At 30.7% G+C, this 16,331-nt stretch overlaps 1 protein-coding gene and 1 long non-coding RNA gene across 2 annotated transcripts in view; both read right to left on the minus strand.

Moving 5' to 3' along the window:
* The window catches only part of LOC143084847 (uncharacterized), a 167,520-nt gene continuing 151,189 nt past the window's right edge, over positions 1 to 16,331 (minus strand). The window contains exon 2 of the long non-coding RNA XR_012981186.1: positions 1 to 1,065. This is a non-coding gene — a long non-coding RNA (uncharacterized LOC143084847). The remainder of the gene's footprint in view (positions 1,066 to 16,331) is intronic.
* The window catches only part of LOC143084841 (MIT domain-containing protein 1-like), a 20,813-nt gene continuing 4,482 nt past the window's right edge, over positions 1 to 16,331 (minus strand). Inside the window, exons 2-7 of the mRNA XM_076260899.1 lie at positions 8,315 to 8,523; positions 7,153 to 7,254; positions 6,662 to 6,798; positions 4,280 to 4,366; positions 3,297 to 3,415; positions 1 to 2,467 (exon numbers count right to left, since the gene is read on the minus strand). Coding sequence (XP_076117014.1) covers positions 2,296 to 2,467; positions 3,297 to 3,415; positions 4,280 to 4,366; positions 6,662 to 6,798; positions 7,153 to 7,254; positions 8,315 to 8,456 — 759 coding nt within the window. The 5' untranslated portion in view covers positions 8,457 to 8,523 and the 3' untranslated portion in view covers positions 1 to 2,295. The remainder of the gene's footprint in view (positions 2,468 to 3,296; positions 3,416 to 4,279; positions 4,367 to 6,661; positions 6,799 to 7,152; positions 7,255 to 8,314; positions 8,524 to 16,331) is intronic.

Here is a 16,331-nt window from a genome sequence, read left to right on the forward strand (position 1 = left end):
TCATAATTTCTGACATGTTACAGCATCATGACAGTTAAATAACATTTTATTTAAGTCTTAATAATTATTAAAGATTATCATCAATAATATGTATGCAATGTAATGTAATGAATGGACAACCAGGTGCTCGGCAGGGCGCAGCTTTATACAACCGCAGAGATCAAACCCTGAACAGTTTGGGCAAGTATGGACACAGCATTGAAACTTGATACCGCTCTAAATTTGGATTGCGATCAAATTATTGACACAATATGAGTTTCTGACACAAAACAAATGTCAAGATCACTAATCCATTATGCAATATTTTCAAAAATTTGGAATTTGAGAAATTTGGGGAAAAACATTTGAAAACTACTACCACCCCCCTTTTTTGGCAATAGGTCCAAAACCAGACATTTCTTTACACACAATTTACAAGTAGTGTAAGGGGGTTAAATCCGAACATACCCAACATTGTAAATTAACTGTTTTTGAATTACCTCCCCAAGTACACTGCTTTTAAATTGTCTTAATTGTCCATTGACCAGAAAAACCTAGTTTTTCCCCTTTTTTGCCCCTAATTCCAAATATTTTGAGCCATAAACCCCCAAAGTTTTTACTAACCATCCCTTTATGGTATGGAAACTTGTGGTATAATTTCAGAGAGATTCATACACTTAAACACAAGTTATTGTTCGAAAACTACAAAAATGCTCCCTTTTTGGCCCCTAATTCCTAAACTATTTGGACCATAACCCCCAAAATCAATCCCAACCTTTCTTTAGAGGTATTGAACCTTCTGGTAAAAAATTATAGAGATCCATTTACTTAATCTAAAGTTATTATCCAGAAAATCTATTTCTCCCCTTTTTTGTCCCTAATTCTAAAACATTTTGAGCCATAACAACCCAAAGTCATAACTAACCATCCTTTCATGGTATGGAAACTTGTTGTATAATTTCAGAGATTTATACACTTAAACACAAGTTATTGTTTGAAAACTACAAAAAATGCTTATTTTGGACCCCTTTTTTGGCCCCTAATTCCTAAATGATTGGGACCATAACCCCCAAAATCAATCCTAACCTTCCTATGGTGGTATTGAACCTCTGGTAAAAATTTATAGAGATCCATTTACTAAATCCTTAGTTATTGTCCGGAAACTAAATGTGTCTTCGGATGATGCAGACGACGCAGACAACGACATGATACCATTATACCATACAAAAAAAATGTTGTGGTTGTATAAAAACAATAAAAATAATTCATTATAAACTATTATATAAACAATCATGTAAAGATAAGGTGGAAGTACAATCCCATGTAGTACATGAGGTAAATGCTAAAAAACATAACTGGTGGAAGATTAATACATGTAAACAGTACCTGCATTAAATACTTGATATAGATCATTTTGAAAAATTAATACTTATATTAATTCTAAAAAATTATGAGATTATAAAAGTAAATGATCTAAAACAAATTCTGAAGATTTTCACCCCACTACATATTCATGAAATAATGGCAATGAAACAGGCAAAATGTAAAAATAACTGAATATTAAAGACTTGTTAAGTTTCAATGTTTTTTTATTCTTTATGCTAGGAAATGTCCAAACTAAGACCTTTTTATTAACATTAAAGTATTTTGAATTTTCCATGCCTTTTTCAATTAAATGCACAGTGAAATAAAGAGCAATTATTTGCTCATGCTGTGAAAGTTTTCAGTGTGATATTTGGTATGGAAAAATCCCCTGTTTCAAAAATATCATGAGGTGGCAGGGACTTTTTCTGGACGGTGGGATCGGGTGTTTTTAAGCTCAGGATTTTGGGATTGATCCTTTCAGGATCCAGGAATTCTTTTATCAAATTTCTGGATGTCGAGATTTAAATTTCTTTAAGTTCTGGACCTCAGAGGGATTTTGGGGATCAGGACCCCTCCGATTTCCCCCCTCCCTCTATCATTGTGCTTTTTTTCAGTCTTTTAAATGTGTTAAATGATATAAATGAACAAAATCATGTTTCATCTTAAAAAATTCACGTATAAAAGGTTAAAAATTTAACTTTTAAGTTTCAGTTAATTAGGATTTGCATTTCACAGGATAAAACTTCTAGAGAATTTAAACAGAGAAACCTGTTCACTTAACTAAATTGTATTCACGGATCAGTCTAAACCATCTACTTCTAAATAGTATTTAAACATGATAAAGCCTGAATCAAGATATTTCAAATGTAGGACAATATTAATATTTTCCAATATACATATTGTATATTAACCTTCAAGTAAAAAATACCTTAATTATGAATCTAACATTTGTCATGATGTATCATCTTTCGTTTTATTTATGGATTTAGTATGAAATATATCTACAGTAGTTTTATGACAAGGTCGTAGGTCAAGGTCAATTGATCCTATAGAGAATTTATTGTCTGAAGCTTTATATATATCTAATCCTCTTCCTATTTTTACAATCCATCCAGTGTTAAACCTAAAATAGAAAGGCTACATGTTAAACATATAAATCATTTTTGCTTAAATATGTTTTCTGTGATAATAATAAAGAGGTAAATGTTCATAAAATCATTGAGAATATCTTAGATGGATGAAAATTCAATTATGGATGAAATTTCACCAATCAAAATCCCACATGAAGGGAATTATTTAGACTGATATTTGGAAGCTCTGAAATAGAGGATAAACTTTGAGATATAGACTCCATATGCAGGTTTGTTACTGTGCATAAAACAGTGTTAATATTTACTACTATAAAGAGTCTAACATTGCAGTCATATAAAACCGCTTTATGGATTATGCAATTCAAATATGAGCACCCATCCAACTTGATAAAACTTTGTTCTTCCTTTTAAATTGAAAATTAAGTTAATTTATTTTTTAAATAGCATAAGCATTTGCTGAAAAGTAATTTTGCAGTCAATCATCCAAAAAGTGTAATCTCCCATTAGTCAATGTTAAGTGTCTCCAACTATCTGTACAAGTGATAAACACTCATTAGAATAATATTGCATTAAAACTGTAACAAGGAGGACAATTTAGGTTACAATAAAAGAGGGATTAAGCAGTTACAGTTGATTAATTTTAATGGAAAACAAGAATGGGCGAAACAGAAAATTAAAACTAAATTTTGACTTCTCATATGAATTAAACCGAAATTATTTTAAAGATGACAGGTCAATAGACAAAATTATTTGAGGATGATCATAGATAACCAGTGATAGCAGTATGCCTGTAAAAAACAGGTAATGAAGAACCCTTATTCGTCCATATGATGTGTATTCATCACTCAGTTTACTAGCTACCTAATCTCCCTGTCATGTAGAGAATCGTGAAAGGACCAGTTGAATTCTATTCCATGATTGTGTAAACTTTTCTTTAGTTGGTTCAGTTTCTGCTGTTGTTGCATTTGAGCATCAGGATACTAAAAAATATATTTTGTTATTTAGCCAGATGTAAAATGTGTATGTAAAATATCACATTTACTAATTCTTAACAAGGGTTCATTATTTTTTATGAAAAGAGAAAATGTTGGTACTCTTAAGTTCACTTTCTCCAATGGTTATTTTATAATATCTGCTGTATGTTTTATACAAAATATTCTCAGAAATGAGAGGTTTAGCTAGGTCTATAAAACCAGTTTTAATCCACCATTTTCTACATTCTAAAATCCCTTTACCAAGTCAGGAATATGACAGTTGTTATCCAATTGTTTGATGTGTTTGAGCTTTTGATTTTGCCATTTGATAAAGGACTTTCTGTTTTAAATTTTACTCAGAGATCAGTATTTTCGTTGTTTTATTTTCTTGTATGTCAAATATTTTACACTACCATCTTTTCACTAACAGACACTACATTAATTACTTCAATTTACTTTTATACGCTAAGTGAGGTTTGAGAAGGAAAATATTACTGTAAATTCAGAAATTATTACAATGTGTTTATTTTTGCGAAAAATGTAACAGGGTTCTCATACCAATAATTAAAACTTGTATTTTGAGACAAAAAATTACGAATCAAACAGGATTTTTCTGAAGATTGCAAAAAATAAAATCCCATTTTAGTCTTAAATGACGAAATCGCAATAATAAATGCACGAATTAATTTCTGAATTTACAGCATTTCATTTTGATTCTCATGTCCAGTAAGCTGTCAACATTATCATATGAAATCAAATACAAAGTGCCTCCATTTACTAACACAATCTTAAAGAATTTGAATATGATTTTATGTGTTCAAATTTCTTGTATAAACAGTAAAGTAAAAAGTAAATGTATTATGTACCAACCTCATCTCTGCCGGTCAGTAATCGTATCTCCTTTACTGGACACTGACTTTTTACAACAACTTCACAAAATCTCAGCAAATTACATATCTGAAGAAAAAAAACCATGTCATTGTCTTTATTGATAATGTAACTGTTGGCAATGAACTTATAAATTCATGTAATGTCTTGAAGATCCTGTGAGAATTAGATGTTCATGTTCATTGTACTAAGCCCAATCTGAAGGATAGTTTTAAACATCCTGAATGAAATATCTAAACAAAAACTGAATTTATTTTTGAAACATGGCTAGCCAATGTCTAGCGGCAAGTTTTACATATATATTCAAATGAAAGCACATTAACTTGATATGAGTATGAAAATATCATATGAGTAAGAAACCTGCTTTGTACAAGACCCACATAGTGACCAAGATTTTAAACATGCTTTTAATTTAGCTAATAAGTTGTTAATTTCTGTGTCTTTTGGTGATTTGTGAAGAGTTGTCTCTTGTCAATCATACCACATTTTCTTTTTTTAAGTTTCCAGGGTTAAACTGGTCAAACTACCATGACACACTATTTTTACTTGACCTTGTGAGACCGTCATGAGTAGTCAATGTCGTTAAACACCCCCTAGAGCTAGAAGTACTTTAAAATTACCAGTCTTTGCTCTTACTCTTAAACACCCCCTAGAGCTAGAAGTACTTTAAAATTACCAGTCTTTGCTCTTACTCTTAAACACCCCCTAGAGCTAGAAGTACTTTAAAATTACCAGTCTTTGCTCTTACTCTTAAACACCCCCTAGAGCTAGAAGTACTTTAAAATTACCAGTCTTTGCTCTTACTCTTAAACACCCCCTAGAGCTAGAAGTACTTTAAAATTACCAGTCTTTGCTCTTACTCTTAAACACCCCCTAGAGCTAGAAGTACTTTAAAATTACCAGTCTTTGCTCTTACTCTTAAACACCCCCTAGAGCTAGAAGTACTTTAAAATTACCAATCTTTGCTCTTACTCTTAAATGCTATTTGTCAAGCAGCAAGCAGAAAATTAAGTTTGAAGAACTCAACAAAAAAACTACTGCGAGACAACTTGAGAAGAATTAAAGTAAGACCTATAATATTTATAATCAATCTATAATCTTACTTTAATTTATTTAATTTAAAGGCCTTCTTTTACTTTAGGGGTTCCAACCCATAAAGGGATATACTAAACTATTCTTAACCCCAAACCTTACCCTAACCCATACATAAACCTAACACTAGCCCTAACCCTAAAACCTAAACCTAACCTAAAACATCCCCTAACTTAACCATAACCATGAATGAACATTAACTCTCAAGTATAGGGACCCTTAAAGTAAAAGAAGGCCATTTATATGGCACAGATTAAGAAACATTGAAAAATCTGTGATAGAAAATTGTCAGATTATGAAAGATTATAATACTAGTAACAAGGAGTTTGATATATACCCAACAACCTTTAACAATGAGTAAAACCCCTATCTGGTTTAATTACATTGACATTTATAACTTACTTGATGATGTGCTGTGATCTAAGGATCTTCTATTTCTATTAATAACTTACTTGATGATGTGCTGTGATCTAAGGATCTTCTATTTCTATTAATGACTTACTTGATGATATGCTGTGATCTAAGGATCTTCTATTTCTATTAATGACTTACTTGATGATGTGCTGTGATCTAAGGATCTACTATTTCTTTACTAACTTACTTGATGATGAAGTGCTCTGATGTAAGGATCTTCTATTTCTATTAATAACTTACTTGATGATGGTGTGCTGTGATGTAAGGATCTTCTATTTCTATTAACAACTTACTTGATGATAAAGTGCTCTGATGTAAGGATATTCTATTTCTATTAATAACTTACTTGATGATAAAGTGCTCTGATGTAAGGATATTCTATTTCTATTAATAACTTACTTGATGGTGTGCTCTGATGTAAGGATATTCTATTTCTATTAATAACTTACTTGATGGTGGTGTGCTCTGATGTAAGGATCTTCTATTTCTATTAATAACTTACTTGATGATGTGCTCTAATGTAGGGATCTTCTTTTTCTATTAATAACTTACTTGATGGTGTGCTCTGATGTTAGGATCTTTTATTTCTATTAATAACTTACTTGATGGTGTGCTGTGATGTAAGGATCTTCTATTTCTATTAATAACTTACTTGATGATAAAGTGCTCTGATGTAAGGATCCTCTTTTTCTTTTAATAACTTACTTGATGATGATGTGCTGTGATCTAAGGATCCTCTATTTCTATTAATAACTTACTTGATGATGTGCTCTAATGTAGGGATCTTCTATTTCTATTAATAACTTACTTGATGGTGTGCTCTAATGTAGGGATCTTCTATTTCTATTAATAACTTACTTGATGGTGTGCTCTAATGTAGGGATCTTCTATTTCTATTTCTGTCAAAAACTCTGTCATGAAACGTGAAAATAATTTCTCCATTCCAAACCCTGTAGCATTGTCATCTATCTGGATCTGTTCATGGGATCCTCCAGCTAGATAAAAATTGGAAAAATAATATTTATTAATACAGTATGGGTTTTGCTCATTGCTAAAAACCATTCCTTCATTTACAAATGAACAAGGAAAATGAGGTTAAAGTCAGATGAACCCTGACAGACAATGTCACATGTACAACACTAGATAGTAATTCCTACGTCTCACATTCATTTTTTAGCATATCAGCATATATAATAATCTTTTCAGCAAATCTAAATGAATATGTTTTTTTACATAGTACCATGAGTTCTGGCAAACATAAATGGCAAATCACAATCAAATGGCATATTGGTTGCATAATTAATTCCAGTATATAATTATAGATTTTATCAATTTTTACTTCAATTTACCATTTTTTGTTTCTATAACGAATGATTTGAGTTGCTCTGCCCTGTCCATATATTCTGATATTTTCTTCCTGTATCTTTCCTTCTTACTTTGGTCACTTGTAGCTGTAATATAATGCAAAGTCTGTATTAATTCTTATGTTTTAAACCTTCAGTCAATCTGTAAAACAACAAGCTTTATTTTCTGTTTAATCTCTCTAGATCCTAGTGCATAAGAAAGAAAGTCATAACAAACTGACAGAAATACAGAAACATATTTACTAGTGTAGAGCTTACCCATCTAAAATAAATGATTTAACCCTAGATATGTTTTTAGTGGAGTTCCAGATACTCAATCTTTTAGTTTTCTGTAGGTTAGTCATGATAACTTGTTTTAAAATAAAAGAAGTGTGAGTCCGAGTCAGATAGGAATGCCATCGTTCAAGCTTTGCAATTTTCCAAGTAATAAAGGGGTAAAACTCTAGAACAATAAATGACCCACTAGTGTTGATTCTTACCTTGTGTATAACTTTCATAAACTGTTTAAGAGAACAAATAACAATGAATAAAGTTAAGTGTGTTGAAACAAAAATGTGACAGCAAAAGGACAGTCAAGGATAAAACTTTACAGCCCCTTCACCAAGTCATTGTTAGTGCTATGGGCATACAATTCTAAATGTTTAAGGGATATCAATCTAGTTCCAAAATAATCTTAACTGTGCCAGTAAATGAAGCACATTTGTATTACTGCTGTTCGTCTGTGTAACAGTTATTCTATGAACTTTTCTCTTTTCAGTCCTTTATTATTTGACCTATGCCTGTTTTTCTTTCACTTAAATGTATTTTGTTTGCATGTTTTGTGTTATCTCCCTTGTTTCTTATCTATCTGGTGAAATGATTACTTTAAACACACAATGAAACCAACTGCCAGTTGCAGGCCTATTACCATATACATGACATATATATCCTATTAACATTTAGATCTACAGAGCTAATAAATGCCTTACTGAAAACCCACCTAATTAGAAACCCCATAGACCTTACATATGGCTGCTGTCTTCAGTACTATAACATCTGTTCTAATATCACATCTTCGTATATGTAACACTATACATATAATATATATCCTTAGCTAAATGACATCTAGCTGTGTCCATTTTTACACCTGAACACTATATATCCTTACCTTTTAACACCTGTAAGAGTAAATTAATGCCCTCTTGGTAGCACACTAGTGATTCGTCAAACCGTCGAACTGTATCCATTTCCACAGCTCTCTTTAGGACACTGATAGCTGAAGCTTCTACCCCTGTTACCACATCAGCCATTGGATATTTACTGTGACATCTTCATTTTAAATGATACTCAGGGTTGCTACATGTTTCTGAAAACTACCTAAAATGAGAAAACTAAAGAATAACTGAACATATACTTAACATGCTTAATACAATCATGATAATCATGATTATAGTGCTGATGAAATAATGAGATCTCCTGTATAAAATAATTGATTTAGCTGAAGTTATTAACATGTACAATGTACCTATAACATGTATAAACATTTCTTGAAATTCAAAAAGTTTGGAAAGATCTCCTTTGTTGTTATGCATTGACACTAGACAAAGCAAGTTTTCTATCGTATCTAATAAAGTGAAACAGATTTTATGTGAAAAATTAGACGTTATTGGGTTTAGATCTATATCTTGTTTTAAGTCCTATTTGACAAGCAGAAAACAGGTTGTGGGTATAAATAGGGTAACTTCTTTATATTACATGTGATGTCCCTTAAAGGGGCTTATTTGATCTACGATTGTTTAATATCCATGTCAATGTTGCTCCAACTAGCATGACTAGCAATGACTTGGATTGTTAAGTTTTGATATATATATGTATATGCAGATGATCAAGGTGATACAATGTACCTGTAATTTTATTTTCTCTGTCGCGATAGTCCGCGTCTTTAGATGGACTTTGCGGAAATCATCTTGTCGGGAGTGTATATATATCAGTCTTTGGTTTATCTCTCTGACTTTTATCCAGAAAATTGGAGTCATACCATCAGTATTTAACTGACAATAAGTTGTGCTATCATTTGGGAAAGACAGAGATTATAACTTAAAATTGGTCCTGGTCTAAAACTTTAGTCCCCAATTATATTTGGGAATTGTAATTGATACCCTTACGTGGGAAAAATTTTGTTGATTATATAGGGAACTACTTGAGCATGACTGGAGCCCCCAATCCCCTAAGATCAGTCAATGAGAATTAAAGTTATCTCATACATGTACCATTGCAAACTCATTCCACTGCTAACTCGTACCACGGTAAACTTGTACCATTGCAAACTCCTACCAACTTATTTCATGTATTTAAATGATTTCAAATGGTGTTTAACATGTTTAATGAAGAATTAATATTTAAATTTCACTCATACATGTCATCATGGTCATATAAATGGTAATAAGGATATATTCATATTTTATTTATAATGATTTGTGAAAACATTTTTATAAAACAGTTGTATTTTTGTCTGTTGTCAAGGTTTTCATTAAAATCTGGTATTAAATTTAAGAAATTATTTTCTTTATTAAAGTAAAAATTTAATGAAAACAAAATTGTATATTGTTTAAATATTGTTAAATTTTTGTATAAATTTCAAGAAATTCAACTTTTTTAAAAGATTTAAACAAAAATTTTTAAAACATTTGTAAACAGGCGTGTAGCAACATGTACGAAAAAACTCAGTTGCGTACACATGATCAACGTATTTTACTTTTTTATTTTATTTAAATGGGTGCCTCGTTCAATGTGTTCCTAAATTATAGATGTCGAGATTAAAAGTGCTTATTCTCGATGTTCAAAATAAATCGGCTTGTTCACCTTGCTTGGTAAAAATAATTTAAAAGACTCGTTTTGGAAGTTGATAAAAAGAACTGGGAAATAATTTGATTCTTTTCCTTGTAGTTTACAGGACTTCAGAAGTATTTATATATAGTTCAAGATTTCCAAACTATGATGTTATAAACAAAGATTTGTATCCAGGAATCTTTAATATACTTAACATATGTATGCATGTCTAGACAGCAACGAAAATTAGAACAATCTTTCAGTACCATGAGACAACAAGAGAAATACAATGAAAACCTTTTGTTTATCTGGGCTTGGTCTTGACATTCAGAACTAGCTTTGAGAATAAAAAGCTAAAAGAAAGCTTTAAAAGACTGCTTGTTCTCTTATAAAATAAAACATAGAGAAACGTGATTCAAACTATTTATTCATATATATTCTCAATAAAAAATTACCCTTTAACATGTTCATGATGTTTAAGGTGAACGGTTTTGGCTTAGAAATTTGGATTTTCTAATGTATAGTGGGTTGAGACTAATTAGGTAGCAATTAAAATAAATGGCGGCACTATAATATATATATATATATTGTTTTATTGCACCTAATATATAAATAAGCTCTACCCACTACACATTCATTCTCTAAAAAGAAAATCAACCATGGTTAATCCATGAGACAAGGCCTTTAAGGGAAAACTAAGCTGTAATAACAAGGCTTAGTTATTACAGGCATGTAACTTATTATATGAGAGTTAATGAGACACTTGGGAATTACTTGGAATCTTGCGCAGTGCCTCATTACAAGCTCTGTCCATCATTTCTGTCAACTATTTGAATGAATGCTTGTTGGTGAGAAACTCATTATTAAAAGGTACTTGATTCTGTAATAATGTATATGCTTCTCTTTTATTTTTATATATTTCTCTCATAATTATCCACTGTCACTCCTTTATTATATATGTGTTATTGTAAATGTCTTCAATTTGTTGCCATAACCATTTATTGTCAATGCCTTAGTGCTACATGTGCTAATAAAGTTATCTTATCTTATCTTATCTTTCTTACAATAAATTGAAATACATTGTGATATAATACATTGTTTGCTCTATGGTCGGGTGGTTGTCGCTTTGACATATTCACCATTTCCTTTCTCAATTTTATGATATAATACATGTATGTCTGAGAAAAGGCTTTAAAGAGATGTAGAAAAGCTGTAATAACACCCTTTAGTTATTGCAGTAATATATTTTCTGTCATAACATACATTTTAGGTGTACTATGAACTGTTATATCTTTGCAAAGTTTAGTATACATAAGTTATAATATCAATAGAACTTATGAAAAATTTAACAAAATAAAGATTGTTTATTGTCCCTGTGAAACATGTAACATACATGTACATATGTTATCTCAGGTTTTTTTATATTTTAGCCCACAATACAACATGTATGTTATTTTTCTCTAATAACTTATTTAAGTTAGACCATTTAGACCCTTGACTGATGATAAGAGACACATATTTTATATCTACATGTACATTGTGTGGAGGTGTTATTCATATTATATTAATTTAAGCTATTACAATAAGCTTTAATACTATTACAGTTCTTAACAACATTATAATAAAATTGAGAAAGGAAATTGGGAATGTCAAAGCGACAACAACCCGACCATAGAGTAGACAACAGCCGAAGGCCACCAATGGGTCTTCAAAGTAGCGAGAAACTCCAACACCCGTAGGCGCCCTTCAGCTGGCCCCTTAAAAAGTATGTATACTAGTAAGTACGTAAGTAAGTAAGTAATGACTTTATTTAAAGAGGGTGACTCAATTAGCTTTCCCTAATCTACCTTGAGGCCCTCACAAAGAACAAACAGTACAAATATTACAAAGCTAACAGTTTCTAACATATTATGTAAATGCACTATTCATACTATTACTAACTATAAACTGTCTGTAGAACAAGAGAAAAATAAATTCATATATATACATAACATACAAATCATTAGAATATTTGAGTAAGTTGTTATAAATCATTTATAGTCAAGAAATCAACACATTTTTGTTTAAAAGTGTCCAGGTTTTCACAACATTTTATTTCATTTGGTAGTTTATTCCAAAGTATAGATGAGCTATATGCAAAAGATTTCTTCATTGAATTTGTGTTCGGTCGTACAACAGCTAAATTATTATTTGCAGATGACCTTAGATTTCTACTATGTAGGTTAACAATTGGACAACAGAGTTCCTTTAAGTAATCAGGTGCTTTATCGTTTAAAATTCTATGAACAAGAATAAGTTTATGATATGAAATTCTAGATTTGAAATTCAACCACTTTAGCTCTTTAAATAAATTTATACTAGGTGTTAGTATTGGTGCATCAAGTATAATCCTTGCAGCTCTTTTCTGCATTTTAAGAATTTTTTTATATCCATCCTCATACGGCTCATAGCAATTTCCCCATATTGAGCAACAAAAATCAAATATGGGCAGAATATAAGCATTATAAAACAGCTTTCTACTACTTATATCCAAGAATTTCTTAATTCTAGATAGCAGTGCGATACGAGAACTTAAGTTTTTACATACATAGTCAATTTGAAATTTCCAGTCCAAATTTTTGTCAATATATACACCCAAGAGTTTCTGTATTCCAACGGGTGTGATTGGGCTATCTTGTATACATATATTCATATCATTTCCTAGCAAAGTCCGTTTCTTATTTGTTCCAATCAACATAGAAGTAGTTTTTAAGGGATTTATAACCATCCTATTGTTCAGACACCAATTATTTATGGTGTTGGCATCGTAATTTAGTTTCCTTTCTATCTCTTCCTTATTTGTTCCATATGTATGAAGTGTTGTATCATCAGCATACATATCAATGGCTGTATGAGTGGCTTCTAAAGTCATGTCATTTATGAATAAGACAAACAAAAGGGGACCTAGAATGAACCCTTGGGGAACCCCATATTTGATACATTTAGATTCTGAGGCTGTATTACCAGAGCACACTTTTTGTTTTCTATTAGACAGGTACGACTCAAACCATTTTATTGAATGATAAGAGACTTTGTATAAATGTAATTTATGGCAGAGAATGGCATGATTAACGAGATCAAATGCCTTTTTTAAATCTAGAAAGACTGTTCCTACAACTTTACCATTATCAATACATTTGAGCCAGGTGTCAATTAATTTGGTAAGCAGGTAAGGGCTGTCTAACATGAGTGGTTAGATCAAAATCCAGATTGTGCCTCATGTAATACTTTATATTTTGACAGATATAGATAAAAATGTTTGCGACATGTTTTTCAAATATTTTTGATAATGTAGGAAGTATTGATCATGTTGATATGGGTCTGTAGTTTTCTGGCATATGTTTATCACCATTTTTAAATATTGGAGTTACTTTAGCTAATTTAAGATTTTCTGGGAAAACACCCTCTAGTATATACTTACAAACCAAATTGATGTGATCTGCTCAAAAATATCATCTAGACTATATCTACTATTAAAGATTAAAAAATTTCTAAATCTAGACTGCAGAAAATTATTCTATAATGGTTATATCTTGCCACTAATTGATTATTGTTGTATAGCAGTCAGAGCTCAGACATAAATAAGTCTGAATCTGCTTTTGACTCATAGAGGTCTAAATTTGTAAGTTTTATGATTTGTCTCCCTTTAATGCAAGACAAAATACGACTTTAATAAGTCAAATATTGTAAAGCAAGAAATAATTGACCAGAATCAAAAAGTTGCAAGTATCTACTCTTACAAGTCGATAAGTTGTCAAAATTGGTTAACTTCAAGACCCATGCATATTTATAAAAAGGTCATGCATCTAAATCAAAAAATGACAACATTGAAAGACAATGCTTTGTCTTCTAAAGAAAAATATGAATGAGAGTATAAAAAATCGAAGATAATGTTAATTTACCTTACAATGCAACCACCTGGAACAACACTTAATGAGGTAAAACATCTGTGTTTAGTAAGGATGTTGAATTAGATAATCTAAATATAGATAGCTGAAGTCCTTGTGAACTCTCAGGCAGGTTTTTGCTGTCATAGGTGGTGTACTTTGGCCACCAAGTAAAATTAAGTTTTTTCATCAACATAAATAGACCTAAACAAGTCTGTCATTTTCTGACTTAGATAAGTCTAAAATTGAAAACACATTTTATTATAAATACATGTTTTGACTTCTTTAAGTCAAAAACAAAAATCGACTTGTTTATGTCTGAGCTCTGACTGTATAGTGTGGAGTAGTTGTAGCAGTGAGGGTTTAAAAAGGATATTAAAATTACAAAAGAGGGCTGCTAGATTAATACTAGAAACACACCCATTCGCTCCTTCTGCACCTTTATTCAAACACTTAAACTGGATGACAGTTGAACAGAGAATAAAATATCATAAGTTAGTGATGACATTTAAGTGCATTAAAAATGAGGCCCCATCATATCTTACTAACAAGTTTCGTTATGTTTCAGACAGAAATCCATACACTACAAACCATTAAAAGTCTGAAATGGCCTATATCTGTACTCGACTGTACTGATTTTTACTTGACCAGTCTGAATTCGTCTGAGATTTACTTGATAATACTCGACTGTAGTCTGAACCATACTAAACAGTCTGAATGTGTACTTGACCAGTACTTAACCGTTTTATACGAGCCTGAACTGTACTCGACCTAGTCTGAACTGTACTCGACCTAGTCTGAACCGTACTCGACCTAGTCTGAACCGTACTCGACCTAGTCTGAACCATACTCGACCAAGCCTTAACCAAACTAGACCTTTTCTTTGTATCTATTAACTGAATTTTATCAATTTAGGAATTTTTTTAATAAAAATGAAATTTGAACAACAACTTGAAATTAAAAATGTATTCAATACAGTTCTGAAATTAAAATTTCGCAATAATCAATCATAATATAACTTCAACTCAATATTAATCAACACTTACATAATGATATATATCAACTTTTAAAATATAAATAAAACAAGCTGATCAAATGATCTAAAAAAATGAATTGTGACTAATATTTTCAATATAATTCAAATTTTATGAATATTTCAGAAGTATTTTATGGTAACTGGACTATTTTCACCATTAACTTAAGCCTAGTATAGATTTTATGTTGTCAGTTGACTTTAGTTTATAATGCAGTGAATGTTTTTTTTTATTAAGATATATATAAAATAGTATATAAAACAACTTAATATTTTTTTAAAAAATGAGAGCTTAATTGTTTTGTTTTATTAAACCAAGAATTTAATATAATCATTATAATAGAATTTCCCTAGCAATCCTTGATAACCATTTTAAAAAAAGGAAATGTATTCCAAAGTAACAGTAAATTTTTTTTAAATTAATTTAAGTATTTCTTTGTCAAATTAACATGGCATACATAAAGCACTTTAATATGTTCTAATTAACTCAGTACATGTGTGTTTTACAGGTAAAAAGAAAGCCCTATTTTCTTAAATTCGTGTATTACTTATCTAGTACATACATGTATATTCGAAAGGCCTTGTTATTTAATTTAAAGAGGATGTTGCAATTTTGAATCAATGTTATTTAGAATTTAATACCTCTGACCAGGTGTGATCTTATTTATGAGTTTGCCCCAAGCAGAGGTTATACTTTATATTTCACCACTAATCAGAAAAATAATTTTATTTATTTATTTAATTTTATCCCTTTTTGATATAAGTTATATATGATATATTTTTTTTATCCTAAAATTATAATCAGAGATATATTTCTTTTATAAGGTTAAAATCTTTTATAAATTTTGTTGGCTGTTGTTATATATGTCAGTTAAAAAGAAATTTATTTAAACAGTTAAAAAATAGAGGGTTTTTGGTCTAGTATGGTTCAGACTGGTCAAGTATTGTTCAGACCTTTGGTTAAGTATGGTTTAGACTGGAAAAATAGGTCGAGTACATGTCAAGAATGGATTAAGACTGTTTCAGACTGGTCGAGTAATAGTTCAGACTATTTTCAACGGCAACGATAAGGGTCAAGTACGATTCAGTACAGTCAAGTATGGTTCAGACTGGGGTCGAGTAATGTCAAGTAAAAGTCAGACCAATTCAGACTGGTCGAGTAAAAATCAGTACAGTCGAGTACATATATAGGCCATTTCAGACTTAAACGGTTTGTAGTGATACCCCTTGAGAAATGCTGTTCAAGGAAACCTCATACTCCCTAAACCATAAACAGAATTGTTCAAAAAATCTTTTATGTATTCTGGACCATTCTTGTGGAATAATTTGCCAATACCGTTAAGAAATATTACAAATGTTAATTCTTTCAAATACAAAATAACAGATCATTTATTGAA

The sequence above is a fragment of the Mytilus galloprovincialis genome, chromosome 8 (assembly GCF_965363235.1).
Source record: "Mytilus galloprovincialis chromosome 8, xbMytGall1.hap1.1, whole genome shotgun sequence".
Taxonomy (NCBI): domain Eukaryota; kingdom Metazoa; phylum Mollusca; class Bivalvia; order Mytilida; family Mytilidae; genus Mytilus; species Mytilus galloprovincialis.